At 43.0% G+C, this 16,317-nt stretch overlaps 1 protein-coding gene across 1 annotated transcript; it reads left to right on the forward strand.

Moving 5' to 3' along the window:
- Positions 1-1,227: 1,227 nt before the first annotated feature.
- On the forward strand, positions 1,228-3,770 carry RTP1 (receptor transporter protein 1; the record flags this gene model as incomplete). The annotated part of the gene is made up of 2 exons (XM_084872855.1): positions 1,228-1,499; positions 3,251-3,770. 2 exons carry the CDS (start codon positions 1,228-1,230, stop codon positions 3,768-3,770), a joined length of 792 nt encoding a protein of 263 aa, XP_084728981.1.
- Positions 3,771-16,317: the final 12,547 nt, after the last annotated feature.

The raw sequence follows: 16,317 nt of genomic DNA on the forward strand, positions 1-16,317 counted from the left end.
TAATTGTGAGAGATTAATATAATGTATGTCCCCAAATAGAGGACTGGCTAGACAAGTTATGCTCAATTACATAACATAACTTAGGTAGCCTACAAGATAGAATACTATTAAGGACCTAGAAAAATATTCATGATATATTGTTATTTAAAAAAATAGATCACAGTGTGGTACGTGATATGTACAATGTGTGTATATATATTATATACACATGCATGCATACACATATACATGTACAGACAATGGCAAAGTGTATATATCATGAATGTTAATGTTGATAATCTTTAATATGGGTATTAGGAAGAGTCTCACTTTTGCCTTATTTTATCTTTATTTTCCAATTTTTTTCTAGAATAAACCTGTATGACTTTTATAAAGGAAAAATAATTTATTGGAAACTAGCAGGAGGGGCACCTATAGTAAAGGCTGCTTTTTCTGTGGATATTGTGTTCCTCCTTCTATAGTGAAGTTGAAAATCCTCTTTTCCACTCCGCCCCGCTGATGCAATGGCTCCCACCTGTGTGCACAGGACTGCTCTTGTAAATGTTGTCATAGCACAGATCCTGTTGCATTCTGGTTAGTGAGTACATACTCAATTACAAACACCTGGCTGAGAGCCTGCCACATGAGTATGTTTAAAATGAATAAATTAATACATTTGTAGGGGCTTAATTACTTGGATTTGGATAGGAGCTCTACCAAGTATAAGCTAGGTAAGGCCCAGGCTCCTAATCTGTATAGCAGCAATAAAAACTGTGGGTCAAGTTACCTCCACTAATTTTTATAAATGGCAAAGTCTTGGTCACAGGATGGGTGAAGGTATAGAGAGAGTTTATTATTATTGCTGCATCTATTAACAGGTTTAATCTTCTCATCCCTTATTTCTCTTAGGCTCCCTAAGGCATCATGGTTACCATAGCAGCCATATGCTGATGATGTCTCCAGGGACAGCAAGGTGAAGCTGAGCTGGCTCACAGGTCCTCATCTCTGCATGCCCTTTGCAGGCCAGAGTGAGATGCTCTGAAGCTCAGCCCCTTTCAGGACCCCTATTCTATCTTAGGTGACTTAGACACACAAATCCTGCATTTGCAGCCTCAGGGCCTTGAAACATCCTTCCAGAGACTTCCTTCTCCCCAAGCTCTATCTCTGGGGCCCTGCCGGGTTGCCTTGGAAACAGGTTCCATTGCGGACAAAGGAGGGAGCCAGGTCCTGCTTTCTTTGGTCCTGTAGATGAGGATTTTTAGACCGTGGAGACTGCGCTGCCCTACCTTGCACCTGCCCTCACTCTCCGTGTTCTCACTCAGGTGCAGCTTGCCCTCCCTCACCACTGACGAGACTATGTGTAAAAGCGTGACCACAGGTGAATGGAAGAAAGCCTTCTATGAGAAGATGGAGGTGGCAAAGCCGGCTGACAGCTGGGATCTCATTATAGACCCCAACCTCAAGCACAATGTGCTGGCCCCTGGCTGGAAGCAGTACCTGGAATTGCATGCCTCCGGCAGGTGAGTAGTCTTATCGGTTAAAGGTCCTGCAGGCAGCCACTGGGACACCTTCCCGTAGAAACAGAGATATGGAGAAGCCAGGCACTAAGTAAGAGTCAGTCTCACTCTTGGGTCCATGTAGACTGGAGGCAGAGAAAGAGTTCCTAACTGGGAGTTGAGATACCTGAATTTGTTTCCCATTCTTCCAATGAGCACCTGTATAACCTTTCGTCTCCAAGCCCAAGTTTCCCCTTCTAGAAAAGAGGTGGAACATATTAATTAGTTCTAAACTCTGACATTTTACATACTTTTGGATATAGTCTGAAATGGTTAAGAGGAGGAGGACTTAAGGTCTATTGGGGGTCCTGGGACAGTTCTATTTCAACCTCTTTAATTCAGCTTGACTTAATATAAAATACTGAATACAAGAAGTGTGTAGAAACTGGGTCTACTCTTAGCTCCGTGGCCCTTGAGCAGCTCAAATACCATCTTGGACCTCACTTTCCCATTTACAAAAGGAGGGGTTAGCCTAGATCCTTGTCTTGTGCTTCCTGGACCAGCAGCATCAAAATCACATTGGAACCTGTTAAAGATGAAGAACTTGAATCCTATTCTAAACCTACTGAATCAGAATCTTCATTTTGATAAAGGCCCCTAAGTATGTGCAATAGTATTCGAGATTACTTTCCATCACTCTTGTCCATGGGTCTATTATATAAAAACTTATCTTTGGGACATAAAATAGGGAGACTAAGTGGGCAGTCTGAGAGTCAGAAGCAAGGCCTTTCTTCATGGCCTGGTTCAGTCTATTTAACTCAATTCAAGAACTTTCCATTGGGCACCTGCTATGTGCAGGGTACTGGCTCTTTGTCTAAGATTGCTTTCTTATTCTCTCTGCTTCAGAATAAAACAAAGAGTTAATTGGGTGATTTCTAAGGTCTTGACATTTTCTAATCCAAGTTTTGTAGTCTAGTCTGAAAGAGGGGAAAAAGTCCTCAAAGATATGAGTAAAAGAGAAGAGATGAGAATGAAAATGTGATGCTCCTCAATTGGCTGATGGAAGGGGTGCAAAGAGCTGGATATTTTCTGTGGGCCCAAGAGGCTGGACACTTCCTGGCAGAGCCCAGGAGCTTCTCCAAAGACTTGGAAGGCTTGTGGGGCTAAGTGGAGAGGACTGTGGCTCCTCCAGTCTGGTGACCTGTGATCCCAGCTGGCCCCAGTGTGCTCATTCTGGGCCAGGATTGCTTGCACTTCCAGGCCTTGGGATGCATTAATCCTGTCTCTGGCTGGAGGCTGAGAAGTGATAATAATATTATTTTCTCCTGACTTAGGTCTAGCCTTTTCACAGTCAATGTTGACAGGTAAGAATGTGCGGATAGATCATGTGATTCCTATTTGATGCAGTGTGCCTCCAGTCATCTAGTGCCCTTGCATGTTTTACAGAGGAGGAAAGGTGCCAAAACCAAGGCCCAAGGGCAAGGCCTGAGGGCATTGGGATGGAGAGAGCTGAGGCCTCCACAAAGCACCGCAGAGGTGGGCCTGAGTGACTGGCGGAGAGTTGTTGGATGCCAGGTGCATCCAAAGAGTGTGCTCTGGGCCTAGCAGCACACACAAAGGGGCGGGCTGAGCAGCCACCTGGGGAAAGCTAATGACCTAAAGGATCACAAACACACTGCCTCCATGCTTTGCCTATTGACCCTCATCAATTTCCTATGGCTGTTTCCACTGTTTCCAGTCCTTTCTCTCCTCCTACCTCTCTTCTATCCACGCAGGTTCCACTGCTCCTGGTGCTGGCACACCTGGCAGTCGCCCCACGTGGTCATCCTCTTCCACATGTACCTGGACCGGGCCCAGCGTGCGGGTTCAGTACGCATGCGCGTCTTCAAGCAGCTCTGCTACGAGTGTGGCACGGCTCATCTGGACGAGTCCAGCATGCTGGAGGAGAACATCGAGAGCCTGGTGGACAACCTCATCACCAGCCTGCGCGAGCAGTGCTACGGCGAGCGTGGTGGCCACTACCGCATCCACGTGGCCAGCCGCCAAGACAACAGGAGGCACCGCAGTGAGTTCTGCGAGGCCTGCCAGGAGGGCATCGTGCACTGGAAGCCCAGCCAGAAGCTGCTGGAGGAGGAGGCGGCCATCTACACTTTCAAGCCGGCACCCAGTCCCTCCAAACCGCAAGCTGAGACGGGTTCTAGCACCAATTTTTGCTCTATTCCCTGGTGCTTGTTTTGGGCCACGGTCCTGCTGCTGATCATCTACCTGCAATTCTCCTTCAGCAGCTCCGTCTAAGATTCCCATGGTGGGCCCCAGGGAACTCTAGGGACCCAAGGCCAGGGGGCTAGTTTGAGGGGTGCAGAGAGATCTGGGTTGGGAGTGGGGTTAAGATCTAGCACTGGTGCTGCCACTGACTCAGCGGGTTCCTTGGACAGCTCACCCAGCTTTTCCATGTATAATATCATGGGTTTGGACTAGATCATTGGTTTTTCAAAATGAAACCCAGGGCCCCAATTTTCTGCATAGGTGACTTTTGGAATTGGAAGGTAGATTGTATGTCTGGGTCATCCTGGAAAAACCATGCATCCTCCTCCTATTGCTTTAATCAGAACAGTTTCATCTTGGAGTTCCATTAAAAAATTTGTATATATAAAAAAAGGCTAACTGCTTTTTAAAAAATATATATTTTATTGATTTTTTTACAGAGAGGAAGGGAGAGGGATAGAGAGCCAGAAACATAGATGAGAGAGAAACATCAACCAGCTGCCTTCTGCACACTCCTTACTGGGGATGTGCCCACAACCGAGGTATATGCCCTTGACCGGAATCGAACCTAGGACCCTTCAGTCCACAGGCCAATGCTCTATCCACTGAGCCAAACCGGTTTTGGCAAGGCCAACTGCTTTTTAAAAAAAGTTTGAAAACTACAGGACTAAATGATCTCCAAAGGCCTTTCCTCAGTGATGAGTGCATCCCTGTTTTCTTATTACCCCCTTCCCCAACACCATACCCTTCATGTCTTCCACATCTGGAGCTGCAGCCTTAAATTAGCCTCTACCTAATGTCTGAGCCTCACCCACAGCTCTGCCTCCATGCACACAGCAGAGGTTCCTTTAAAAGAGAGAGAGTTAGGCACTGGTTTGTCTTTTTGCTATTGGGTCCACAGGGTCCCTTGCTTCTCTTCTTTAGGCCCCCAGCTTCCCTCCACTCAGGGCGAATTCTGGGGTCTACCTGGCTCAGTGGTATTGCTTGGAGTGGAGTCCAATAAAGCTGGGCATCTGACCCAGTGTATTTGAACTGGCAGAGAGTTTAGGGGAGGTTTAGAAAGTAGAGTGGTAGAATCCCTAAGAAACAAATATAATGAATTTCCACCATAACAAAGGGTCTTTAGAGGGGACCAAGTCTGACAGATTCTCAGAAGTTCTGATGGTTGGAACATAAGATCAGGAGTCTGGTCTCCTGGACTCTGCTGAAATCTTCACTGAGAGGTTTTTACATTGGCCAAGCATGGGCCCTTTCCCCCAAAATCAACTACCTACCTAGAGTAACAGGGATAGGGGTCATTAGTAAGAGAGGAAGCATCAAAGATGTGCCCATATACAAGTGCATAGATATGTGGATCTTACATCTATTTAAAATGGGATGCACTATAGTTTGGAGTGAGAGGAGAGAAGACTTCTGATAATAAGGCTACGGAGTGGGGTGGGTGGGAAAGGCAGAAATGAGAGGTGAGATGCCACCCTGCACTTTTGAGGTTCCTTGTTCAGCTCACCTCTCTTAATAACTTGACTCCATTATTTCCTCGCCCGTTGCTCCCCTTTTTAATGGAAAATAATCACCATCTATAGTGGTGAAGGGAAGAGGTCCACTTATATAAAGATGGGATACATTAATAAAGATGGGATATCTTCAATCAGGCTTAGTAGTCATTAATGTGTGCTTAAGATTCACTCACTGTACAGTCCCTGATCTGTAATGGACTGTTGTATATCTTCTATCCACTCTTTCTCTTTTCTGTGGTCCCCACATAAGGCTTTATCTCCCTCCAGCTTCAAGGTTTGGGCCAATGTGTCCATAGTCAAGAGGACGCAAGAATTCCTTGATCAGGGAACCAGTATAAGGTCAGTCCTATTTCTGCCCTTGCTCTAGTTCTAGTAACTGGCTGGTGACTTTGCGTCAGTCACACAGCATTCATTCCTTTTTTTCAGATCACATATCCTGAGCACCTTCTATCGGGCAAGCCCTGAGTTGGGTGCTGGGATCCAATGGGCACTAACAGATATTTGCTTACTACAAAAGTTCTCAGCCTTGTCTACACTTGAGAACTCCTGGCGAGCTTTTAAAGACATAACAGTGCCCCGCCTCCTCCTCAGACCATTAGAATCAGAATTTCTGGGCATGAGTCTGAATATCTGTACTAGAATAAGACTCCCAGCTAACTCACCTGTGCTGTCTGGTACAATGCTTTCTGAGGAACAGGCTTTTGCTGACACCTGATCTTGTAATAATGAGCCCTGAGATTTCCTTAATGACCTGCTTTGGATTTTCTAGGACTACAGCTCAGCTTCTTACTCCCACTCCCTACCCTGGGGACTTGATCTTTCCAGCTCCTGTCTTCAACCTTGGCTTTATATTGTTCTGAAAGTCTACATTATTTAATTGACCATACTTGCCAGATGCTTATCAAACTTTGTTATAATTACTTGTCTATGACTATACTCCCTGCTAGAATGTGACTCCAATGTGGAAGTGACATCCTTAGATCTCACTGCCAGATAGTGTCAGAGTGAGGATTCTAACCCTGACTTAGTTTTATTTTTAATATATATATATTTTAATATATTTTATTGATTTTGTACAGAGAGGAGAGAGATAGTTAGAAACATCGATGAAAGAGAGTCATCAATCAGCTGCCTCTTGCAACCCCCCACTGGGGATGTGCCCGCAACCAAGGCACATGCCCCTGACCGGAACCGAACCTGGGACCCTTCAACCCCCAAGCCGACGCTCTATCCATTGAGCCAAACCGGTTTTGGCTTAGTTTTACTTTTAGTCCAGAACTCTTTCCTAAAGCATTAGGTCGTCCTGCTCTATAGGAAGACGTCTACAACCTATGGAGGCCCCTCTGTCTCCCTGATACTTGCTATAGATGGGGGTTCTAGGCTTGTTCACGAGCTTTGTCCTGTCTTGGCAGAGACTTCTCTGGGACAGTTCTTTCTTTGCACATATTGCCACTTGCCACACAATGGACTTGTTAGAATGTACCCTAGGTGTTACAAATGAACTCCTCAGGGATATTTCAGGATCTCAAACCTCTCCCAATGGAGTTTCTGTGCAATGACCTTGATGTTCCAGTTGGGAGGAGACCTTCAGGCACTGGATTGTAGTTCTGGAGGCTGAAATACTCAGTGTGGGGTCAGCAAGAAGTGCTGCCTTGAGCTACTTCCCTCAAACTCATAGGGACTGGGGACCAGCCCAGTGGAAGAACTCTTCCTGGGGGTTAGGAGCATTGAGAACAACAACAACAACAACAACAACAACAAAATAAATAAATAAATAAATAAATTTAAATCACTAAGGTCAACAGATTAAGTTTATAGACCATCAGAGCTGTAAGACATATTAGATACTTTATATTGGGCCCTAATGTCATGGATAGGGAACCGAAGGCTAGAGAAAGTAAAGAACTTGAATGTCATAGTACAGCATGAAGTAAGGGAAGATCCTGAAATTTGGGGTTAAGAAACATTTGATCCCTGGCTCTCTGGCTTACCAGTTGTATGGCCTTAGGCAAGTTACTTAAGCTCTTCAGCCTCATTTTTTCCCCCTCATCAAAAATGGGAACAATACTATCTGCCTTGGAGGGCAATGATAAGAAATAAATAATGCATTGTCTGTGGTGTTACCTGATAAAGAGCACATGCTCCTCCTCTCCTTCCCCTTTCCCTTTCAATTGACAGCTTCTCCCCATTTTGAGTCCAGAAAGGCTTTTTCTTTGTGAGTTTAAGCTCTGATGGTAAATGTTTTAGGAAAATCCTAAAGGCAAGAGTTAATTACCCAGCACAAGGCTGAGACCTGGTCTATTTTAATATATGTAGAGTCCCTTCTTTTCTTTTCCTCAATATATTTCAAAGCAAATACTTTATTTTCTAGCAGCATTGTAGTCCCTCTTCATTCTTTAAAGATAGATATTTAAAAAAATCTCCCCAAACAGAAAACAGCAGTGGTTTCTGGGCTTCATTCCACTGGTTGAAATATCCCAGAAGGAATTTAGTTCTTTTCCAAGATCCATTCTGCTTCTCAGTAGGACTTCCAGCTAAGGAATTTCCTTTGGAGTCATTTTTGGCATTGTGTGGGTACTGCCACATGCAGAAGGGAAATGAAATCCTCCTGTTGTATGGCTATTTGGTCACTGGACCTTCTTGGGAGGGTGGGTGAGGCTAATATAGGAGCTGAGCAACTTGGATTTCAGCCCTGGTTTAGCCATTATGAAGATATGTAGGCTGCTGACCTTGGGTGACTTAGTTCTTTCCCCCCTGAGTCTCAGTTTCCTCAATTGTAAAGCAAAGAGGGAAGATGATCTGAAGGATCCCTGCTAGCTCTGACCTTGTCACAGATTGTTGCTTATTCCTATTTATCCTTGAGCATTTAGGGTGGTGACTTGACCCTGACTCCTCTAGTAGGTCATCTAGATGTTACCCCAGGATTTTAGTTTGCTTAGGTTGGTTTGGAATTTGACCCTCTTAACTAAATAGCCACACCTTTCTTTCCTTTCCATCCTGGAAGCAAACTTTTATAAATCTTACTCTGACTAGACTTCTCTATAGATATTCATATTTTGAAAGGCAGTTACCTTGAGAGATACTGACTTATATAAGGACTTGGGTGGTAGTGATGGAATTTCAGTCTTAATCTCCTCATTTCTAAAATAAGCCCGATATTTTCACATCTGTCTATATTATGAGGACATAATATATTACCTATTTTCAATATTAACTTATAATGAATGTTTAATGAGTACATATTATGTATCAGGCATTGTTCTAGGCTCTGGGGATATAGTGAAATGCAAAGTGACTAAATCACTGACCTTATGGATAGTAGAGGAACTAGACAATAAACAATATAAGTAAGATGTGTGGTGTATTAGTGTTAAGTAGCAAGGAGAAAAATAAAGTTGGCAGAGGGGATAGGAAGAGCGGGAAATAGAATTACAGTTTTTGATTGGGTAAGTAGGGAAGGTATCACCAAGAAAGTGACATTTGAAAAAAGATGAAAGAATTGAATAAGGGGAATGACATGTGTAAAGACTCTGAAGTAGAAGATAGAATTTTTAAAACTTTTTAAAAAATATATTTTATTGATTTTACACAGAGAGGAAATGAGAAGGACAGAGAGTTAGAAATGTTGATGAGAGAGAAATATCGACCAGCTGCCTCCTGAAAACCCCCCACTGGGGATGTGCCCGCAACCAAGGTACATGCCCTTGACCAGAATCGAACCCGGGACCTCTCAGTCTGCAGGCCGACGCTCTATCCACTGAGCCAAACCGGTCCCGGCAAAGAAGATAGAATTTTTAACTGTGAGGAGGCCAATGTGGCTGGAGTGCAGTTCAGGCTTAATAGTCATGACTACTGTAGGTGGTAATGGGGGTCAGAGTGGTAATGGGGGTTGGAGCATTGGTTTTTAATGAATGAGACAAGAAGCCACAGGAGGGTTTCAACCATGGAATAATGAAAAAGGTGCATTCCAGGGTGGTGGTCTGTACTAAGGTGACAGCAACTAGAATTGAGTCAAGATCTATTTTAAAGCTAAGCTGAGAGGATATGGTGATGACTCAGACATGGGGTCTGAGAGATAGAGAAATCAAAGAAGCCTTGAGGTTTTGGCCTGGGTAACTGGAAGAATAAATATAGTTACCATTTTCTGCGATGAGGAAGGCTGTGTAGGAAAAGGTTTGGGAGCACGATGAGGAGACTGGTTTTGGACATGTGAAGTTTGAGATGTGTTTTAGGCATTCTGTTAGACAGTAAAGGTGAGAAATACCAAGATGGCAGTTGACTATTCACACTTGCAGTTCAGAGGAGAGGCCCAAACTAGAGATAAAATTGGAGTTATGAACATTTAGATAATATTAAAGTCATGAGATTAGGTAGGGCTATTTATACAGAGCGCTGGGGCTCTCCATGAAGAGAGGTTGGAAAGAGGGAGAAACCAATAGAGAAACTGTGGAAACTTAGGCACAGAGAGCATGATTCACTTGAGTTTTCAGAGCCATTAGGCAGCTGATCTTGGACTGGAGCCCAGGTCTTCAAAGCTGAGGTTCCGGGCTCTTTCCACTTGTCCAAAGCACCTTCTCTCTCTTGGAACCAACTTACTCTTTGGACCAGAATTCTGTCCATGTCCCTTGCCTGGGACATGTGCTTTCATCAAGTCTGAGCAGGACATGGATTTTTGTCTTGTTTTTCTCAGTGTGTTTGAAGTGTTTAATAATTTTTAAATGAATTAAAATTAAAAGACTTAGTGGGAGGTGTAGACTTCCAACATGGATTTAGGCACTGGACATGCAAACTTAAGACCAAAGGAAGATGTTGTCAGTCTTGTTTAAAAGAAAGATTCTGTTGTTTTGGATCCCAGTGACAGGCATGGGGCACATGTAAGTGTTTATTGAGTGGGATTAAATAAACCAGAAAGTCCCAGGAGATGGGCGAGATGGGCGACATGGAATAATGTAACAGGATAAACAGCTCAAGGGGAGATGAGAGTCCTCACTTTCAAAGTAAGTCAGCATCTTCTGAGACTTGGACCTGGACTGCATCGACACATACCCCTCAGGTCTTTGGAGCTTGCTCTGGTTAGTGCTGGCCTGTTGGTATGGACTGGGGATCACAACCTGTGACTTTGTAGAGGCCTCCACTGGGACTGGCAGATGTTGATGGGGAAGATATGTTCCCACCCACATGGATCTGTTCATTAGTCAACATGCTCACCTTGGGCACGATCCAGACTTGACATACCTTCTGGTCATAACACTGGCTTGTCTTAATGCCCCATTCCTCAGAGGGAACTCACTTGGAGCCTTGTGATTGGCCTCAGTGTTGAAAGGGTCTTGGATCTTTTTCCTGTGATCAGAAGCTCAATGCTGGGAACTGAGCCTGTGTTTTTGCATTTAAAAGACATTTTTCTTATCTTCTTGGAAAAAAGGCCAACACATACCAGATGCAGGATTTGGTTACAAAGGCCTTGCTTGTCTCCTGTCAGGTTCAGAGAACCCAGTTCCTTCCTTTCTGGTGACAAGCATGGATGGCAGCAGCCACAGAAAGAGCAGGGGCCTGAAAACCATTACCAGCTTTGGGTTTGAGTCCTTGCCCTGTTTCCTCTCTACTTCTTTACTAATTCATCCTGAAGTGTTAGCAGAGGTTGGGAAACTGTTAAAACCGGCTTTTTTAAAGGTCCAGCCCTAGGTTCTCAGAGCCACAGGAAGCAGATTTCTGTTCTCTTTCCACAGGCCTAACCTAGTTCAGGGCCAGGGGAGTCCCTTGCCTGATGTTCACAGGTCATCTTACATTTCTCTACCTTGTGCCTCTTCTCCTTCAGCTTACTCTGCACTAATGCTTCATTTGATCATGTCTCTCCTTGGTCCCCAAACTTCAAATGTCTCCCCATTTCCAAAACCAAGCAGTGCATCCCAGGCTGAGACTTCAGATCTTTCTCTCCCAGTTTGTCTGGCTCTCCAGGTACATCAAGTCACTGTTTCCCCCAAACACTACTGTCTTTTTACCTCCCTTCTTTCACAAGTGCAATACCCCATGCCTGGAATGCCTCCCTGTCTTCAGGTTATACTGTGGAGTAAAAGAGACTTCTTTCCAGGAAAACAATGCAGACATTTCTGAGCGTGGGTGTGGCTGAGAGTCACATGGAAGTTCTGGGTCATGGCTAAGAGCAGCAGGTGCCCACACTGTTGCTGCCTCTTACCAGCTGTGTGACTTAAAACAAAGACCTGAGCTTGGGTAATGGAGGCTGCCCACATTCTTTAGGGGTTACACACCAAGCAGGGTCACCTGGAAATGTGGTTCTCAAAATGAATTATCTGGGGAACTTTAATCCCCCACCTCCAATGCCGACTGATTATATTTGAATCTCTGGGACGGGGCTCAGACATCAGTGGTTTTTGAAACTTCCCAGGTGACTCCTTGTGCAGCCCACTTTGAGAACCCTGGTGCAGAATCAGTGTAGGAAGAGCTTGGGCTCCAGAGTCCATCAGAACTGGTTTCAAATCCCAGTCCCTCCATCTCCTAACTGCAAGATCTTGGGTCACACCTTAAAAAAAAACACCCACTTTTATTTTTAGAATTATTTTAATTAACAGAAAAATTGTAAAGATGGTACATAAAGTTCCCATATAACCTGCATCTAGTCTTCCTTATTGTTAACACCTTACATTAGTTTGGTACATTTATCACAGTTAATAAATCAATCTATAATTCCCAGGTACCAGAGGAAAGCCCGTGCTGGCAGCCAGGGGGAAGGAAGGCCTACTTTTGCATGCATTTTTGTGCACTGGGCCTCTAGTACTCATATCTTATTCTTAACTGAAGTCCACACTTTCTTCTGATTTCCTTTGTTTTTACCTAATGTCCTTTTTCTGTTCCAGGAGGCCAACTAGGGTACCATATCACATTTAGTCATCATGCCTTCTTAGCTTTTGGTTCAGTCTCCTAAGGCTGCCATAACAAAGCACCCCATACTGAATGGCTTAAAACAACAGAAATGCCTTATCTCACAATCTGAAGACTAGAGGTTTGAAATCAAAATGCTGGCAGAGTCAGGCTCCCTCTGAAACCTGTAAGAATTAATCCTTCCTTGCCTGACCCTAGTGTCTGGTGATTGTCATCAGTTTCTTGGCATTCCTTGGCTTATAGCTACAGGACTTTAATCTCTCCCTCGTTGTCACACAGTGTTCCCTCTTGTGTCTGCTTCTCGAGTCTCTTCTTATGGGGACACTGGTCATATTGGATTAATATGAACCAGATCATACTGCAGTATGATCTTGCCTTAACAAATTATATCTGCAAGGAACCTATTTCCTAATAAGGTCACATTTGGATGCATTGAAGATTAGGACTTCAACATATCTTTTGGGGCAATACACTTCAACCCATTACAGCAGTGTTTCCCAACCTTCTCTCATGATGAGAATCACCTGGTGGAGTTGTTAAACTACAGATTCCTGAATCCCAACTAAGAGGTACTAAACTAGAATGTTTGGGAGCATATAGGTAAAATTGTATACTTAACTTAGTGCTCTGTACAATTTTACCTATATGCTCCCCAAAATTCTAGTTTAGCACCTCTTAGTTGGGATTCAGGAATCTGTAGTTTAACAACTCCACCAGGTGATTCTCATCATGAGAGAAGGTTGGGAAACACTGCATTACAGGATCCTCTTGGCTGTATCAGCTTCTCCACTTTCCTTATTATTGATGCTCTGAACAATTTTGAGGAACATTGGTCAAGTATTTTTAGAATATCTCTCAAATGGGATTTTTCTGATTTGTTTCTCATGATTAGACTGGGGTTATGAGATTTGCGGATGAAGGAAAAAGCACAAAGATGCAGTGCCACTTTCACCACAGCCTATCAAGGCCACATACTATCAACAGGACTCATCACTGTTGATATTAACTGTGGACACTTGGCTAAAGTAGTGTTCAGTCAGGTTTCTCCACTATAAAGTTATTCTTTCCCTCCCCCATTTGCATATTGAACCCTTTGAAAGGAAGTCACTATATGCAGCCCACACTTAAGGGATGGAAAGTTATTCCAGCTCCTTTAGAGCAAATAATTTACATAAATTATTTGGCGTTCTCATGGGAGAGTCATCTATTCTCCCCATTTATTTATGTATCCAGAATTTATTCATATAAGTATGTACTCATGGATATTTACTTTATGTTTTGAGTTATAATACAATACAATTTTATTTGTTTGGTTGCTCAAATTATTCCAGCTTTGGCCATTGGAGCTCTTCTAGTTGGCTCCTGCATCCCTTTGTCATCCCTCCATCATTGCACTTCCTTAAGTTCTAATCCAAGATGTTTTAGGCTCATCTTGTACCAGAAAAATACCCATATTAGAGCAGGGAACATTTTTTTTGCTCTAGTCCTGGATAAGCCATTTCTTCAAGGAGTTTCTTTTATTGGAGAAGAGTATTAAAAGCCAAAATTTGAACACTATGTGAATTTGTTGCTCTTTCTAGGCTGGGCCATATTTTCAGCCTTGCTCTGCTCCAGTTTGCTCACCTGTAAAGTGGGTATAATAACAGTAATAGTATATTCATCACAGGTTATTGGGAGGATTAAATTAGGGAATTGTTTAAGAGCTTAATGTAGTTTCTATCAGATAGTAAGTGATCAAAAATGTTAGTGATTATTTCCCATACAATTTTTTTGCATGTGAGCTAAGTTTAGTCACCAAAGTTCTTTTCTATTTGCTCATTTTCCTGAAAAACCCTCAGAGAATTTTTTTTCTGCTAATAGTTTATAGATGGAGAAATTAAGTGGATAAGGGAGTCAACTTATGCTGCATTAGAACCTAAGTGTCTTAGTTTCAAGCCTATTATAGACCCAAATGGATCACCACCTCTGCCAACTGAGGGGTATGGATTTTTATATCCTTGATTCTTGCCTTCCTTTGTTTGAAGGACTTCTTGGTTGTATTGATTCTTAGATATCTGTCACCAGAAAATATTAGCTCATGGCATAAAGGAAGTAATGTACTTCAATCCATAACAGGCCACTCATAGATACAGTGCCACATTTTCTGAACCAAACAATTGAACACATGATCTGGAAAATTTTTTTTTTCTATTCTGGGTTTGGATGAAATCAATATATGTAATTTGACCTTGAAAAATTGACATCTTGAGATATATTGATAATTTACAGGAACAGTAGGACAAGGTATTTAATCAGAACTGACCAGCAAAACTTAAGACATGCTACTATTTTGATAATACGATCTTATCATAGACTCTCTTTTTATGGTACAGTGATCCTAATCGGACACAGACAAATGTTGGATGAAATGTCAGTGCATGACAACATACAAGCCAACTAGGATGCTTTGACTCAAGGCAGATGTTTATTGGAACAAATGTGTAGTCACCTACAAGGACAACAGCTTCTGTTGCTAATGAAATTGGCATGGTGCTTACTGAAAATAACAACCTTCATGGTATGAAATCATAGCTTTAGCTATAAAAAAAAAAAAACAATCAGAACTGACCAGCAAAACTTAAGACATGCTACTATTTTGATAATACGATATTATCATAGTCTCTCTTTTTATGGTACAGTGATCCTAATCAGATACAGACAAATGTTGGATGAAATGTCAGTGCATGACAACATACAAGCCAACTAGGATGCTTTGACTCAAGGCAGATGTTTATTGGAACAAATGTGTAGTCACCTACAAGGACAACAGCTTCTGTTGCTAATGAAATTGGCATGGTGCTTACTGAAAATAACAACCTCCATGGTATGAAATCATAGCTTTAGCTATAAAAAACAAAACAAAAAAAAACCCCCTGTCTTCTAGGGAGGTGGGTTTTAGTTTCATAGAAAAGATCTTTGGGTTCATTTCGAAGTTACAATGGGCTGCATTTGGAGGTAGTGAGTTTCCCATCTCCAGAAATGTTCAAGAAAGGGGTCATGGAATTAGACAAGATGGTCCTTACAGACACTCTAATCCTCTGCCTCTGCCTCTGTGAGAGATTTCAGTTTCTTGGACCTTGGCAGTAGTGCAGGGGCTGATACAGTCTTACGCAGCACAGTCAGACATCTGCTCACAATTAAGGGTGAAGTTGCAAATGGGAGAACAGATGGGATAAACTATGTCCAGCCATAAGTCAGTACAAATATCCCCACTTTTTGAAAGTTTGCTTTATCTCACTTCACGTTCACAAAAGACGTACATTAACATCTGCTTCATAGAGAATTTTCACTTTTAAGAAAAAAATGTGAAAAGCAAAATTTAGTGTTCAGCATTTGTTTTGCAGCAGCTGCTATAAAAGTAGCCAGAGTGGTCCCGCTAAGCTTCTTTTGGGAAACTCACACAGCACCTCAGCATCTGGCACCATAGCTCTGCACTGTGTCTGTGAGCATCTGTTACTGTACCTCCACTTATTTTATGCATCCTGTTAGCAATATGTGTCCTAAGGTAATGGTTTCTTCACTTTACACTATTTTGACTTCTGAGGGTTTCATAGGAATGCTCTCCTTTTGATTAGTGGAGGGAAATCAGTATTTGCATACAAATCCTAAGGCCAAGTCCCATTGTTGTCTCACTTTAAAGAGAAAGTCCCTTTAATTGTTGGTCTGCTTCCAGAATCAGAACATTGGTCTACCAGACACGCCATTTTTGTGAAAGAAGATAGTGTAATCTGAGAAAAGCCTGAGGGGACATTTACTCTGTTCTCCTTCCTCCTGGAAGGCCTTCCTGTCTCACCTGTGGAAGTACCCACCCTCCTCAAGGTTCAGCTCCAGCACCATATCCTCTGGGATGCCTTCCTGATGCTTCCCCCTCCAATGTCTCCATGCTGCTCCCACACATCGCAGTGGGTGGGGTTCATTCATTCTAATCATGGTGGTCACCTGTGTATGCCAGTTCCCTCTGTTGGAGGTCCTGGAAGGTAGGAGGCATATTTCCCTCATCTCAGGAGTCTCTGGGGCAGTCAGCACAGTCTGGGACATGGGGACTGCCAGACAGTACTGTGCGTCAGAGAAGTATGGAGTTTTGGAATGACTTAGGGCAATTCCAAACTTTGCATTACACTTCT

The sequence above is a fragment of the Pipistrellus hanaki genome (genome assembly GCF_964339955.1).
Source record: "Pipistrellus hanaki genome assembly, chromosome: 2".
Taxonomy (NCBI): Eukaryota; Metazoa; Chordata; class Mammalia; order Chiroptera; family Vespertilionidae; genus Pipistrellus; species Pipistrellus hanaki.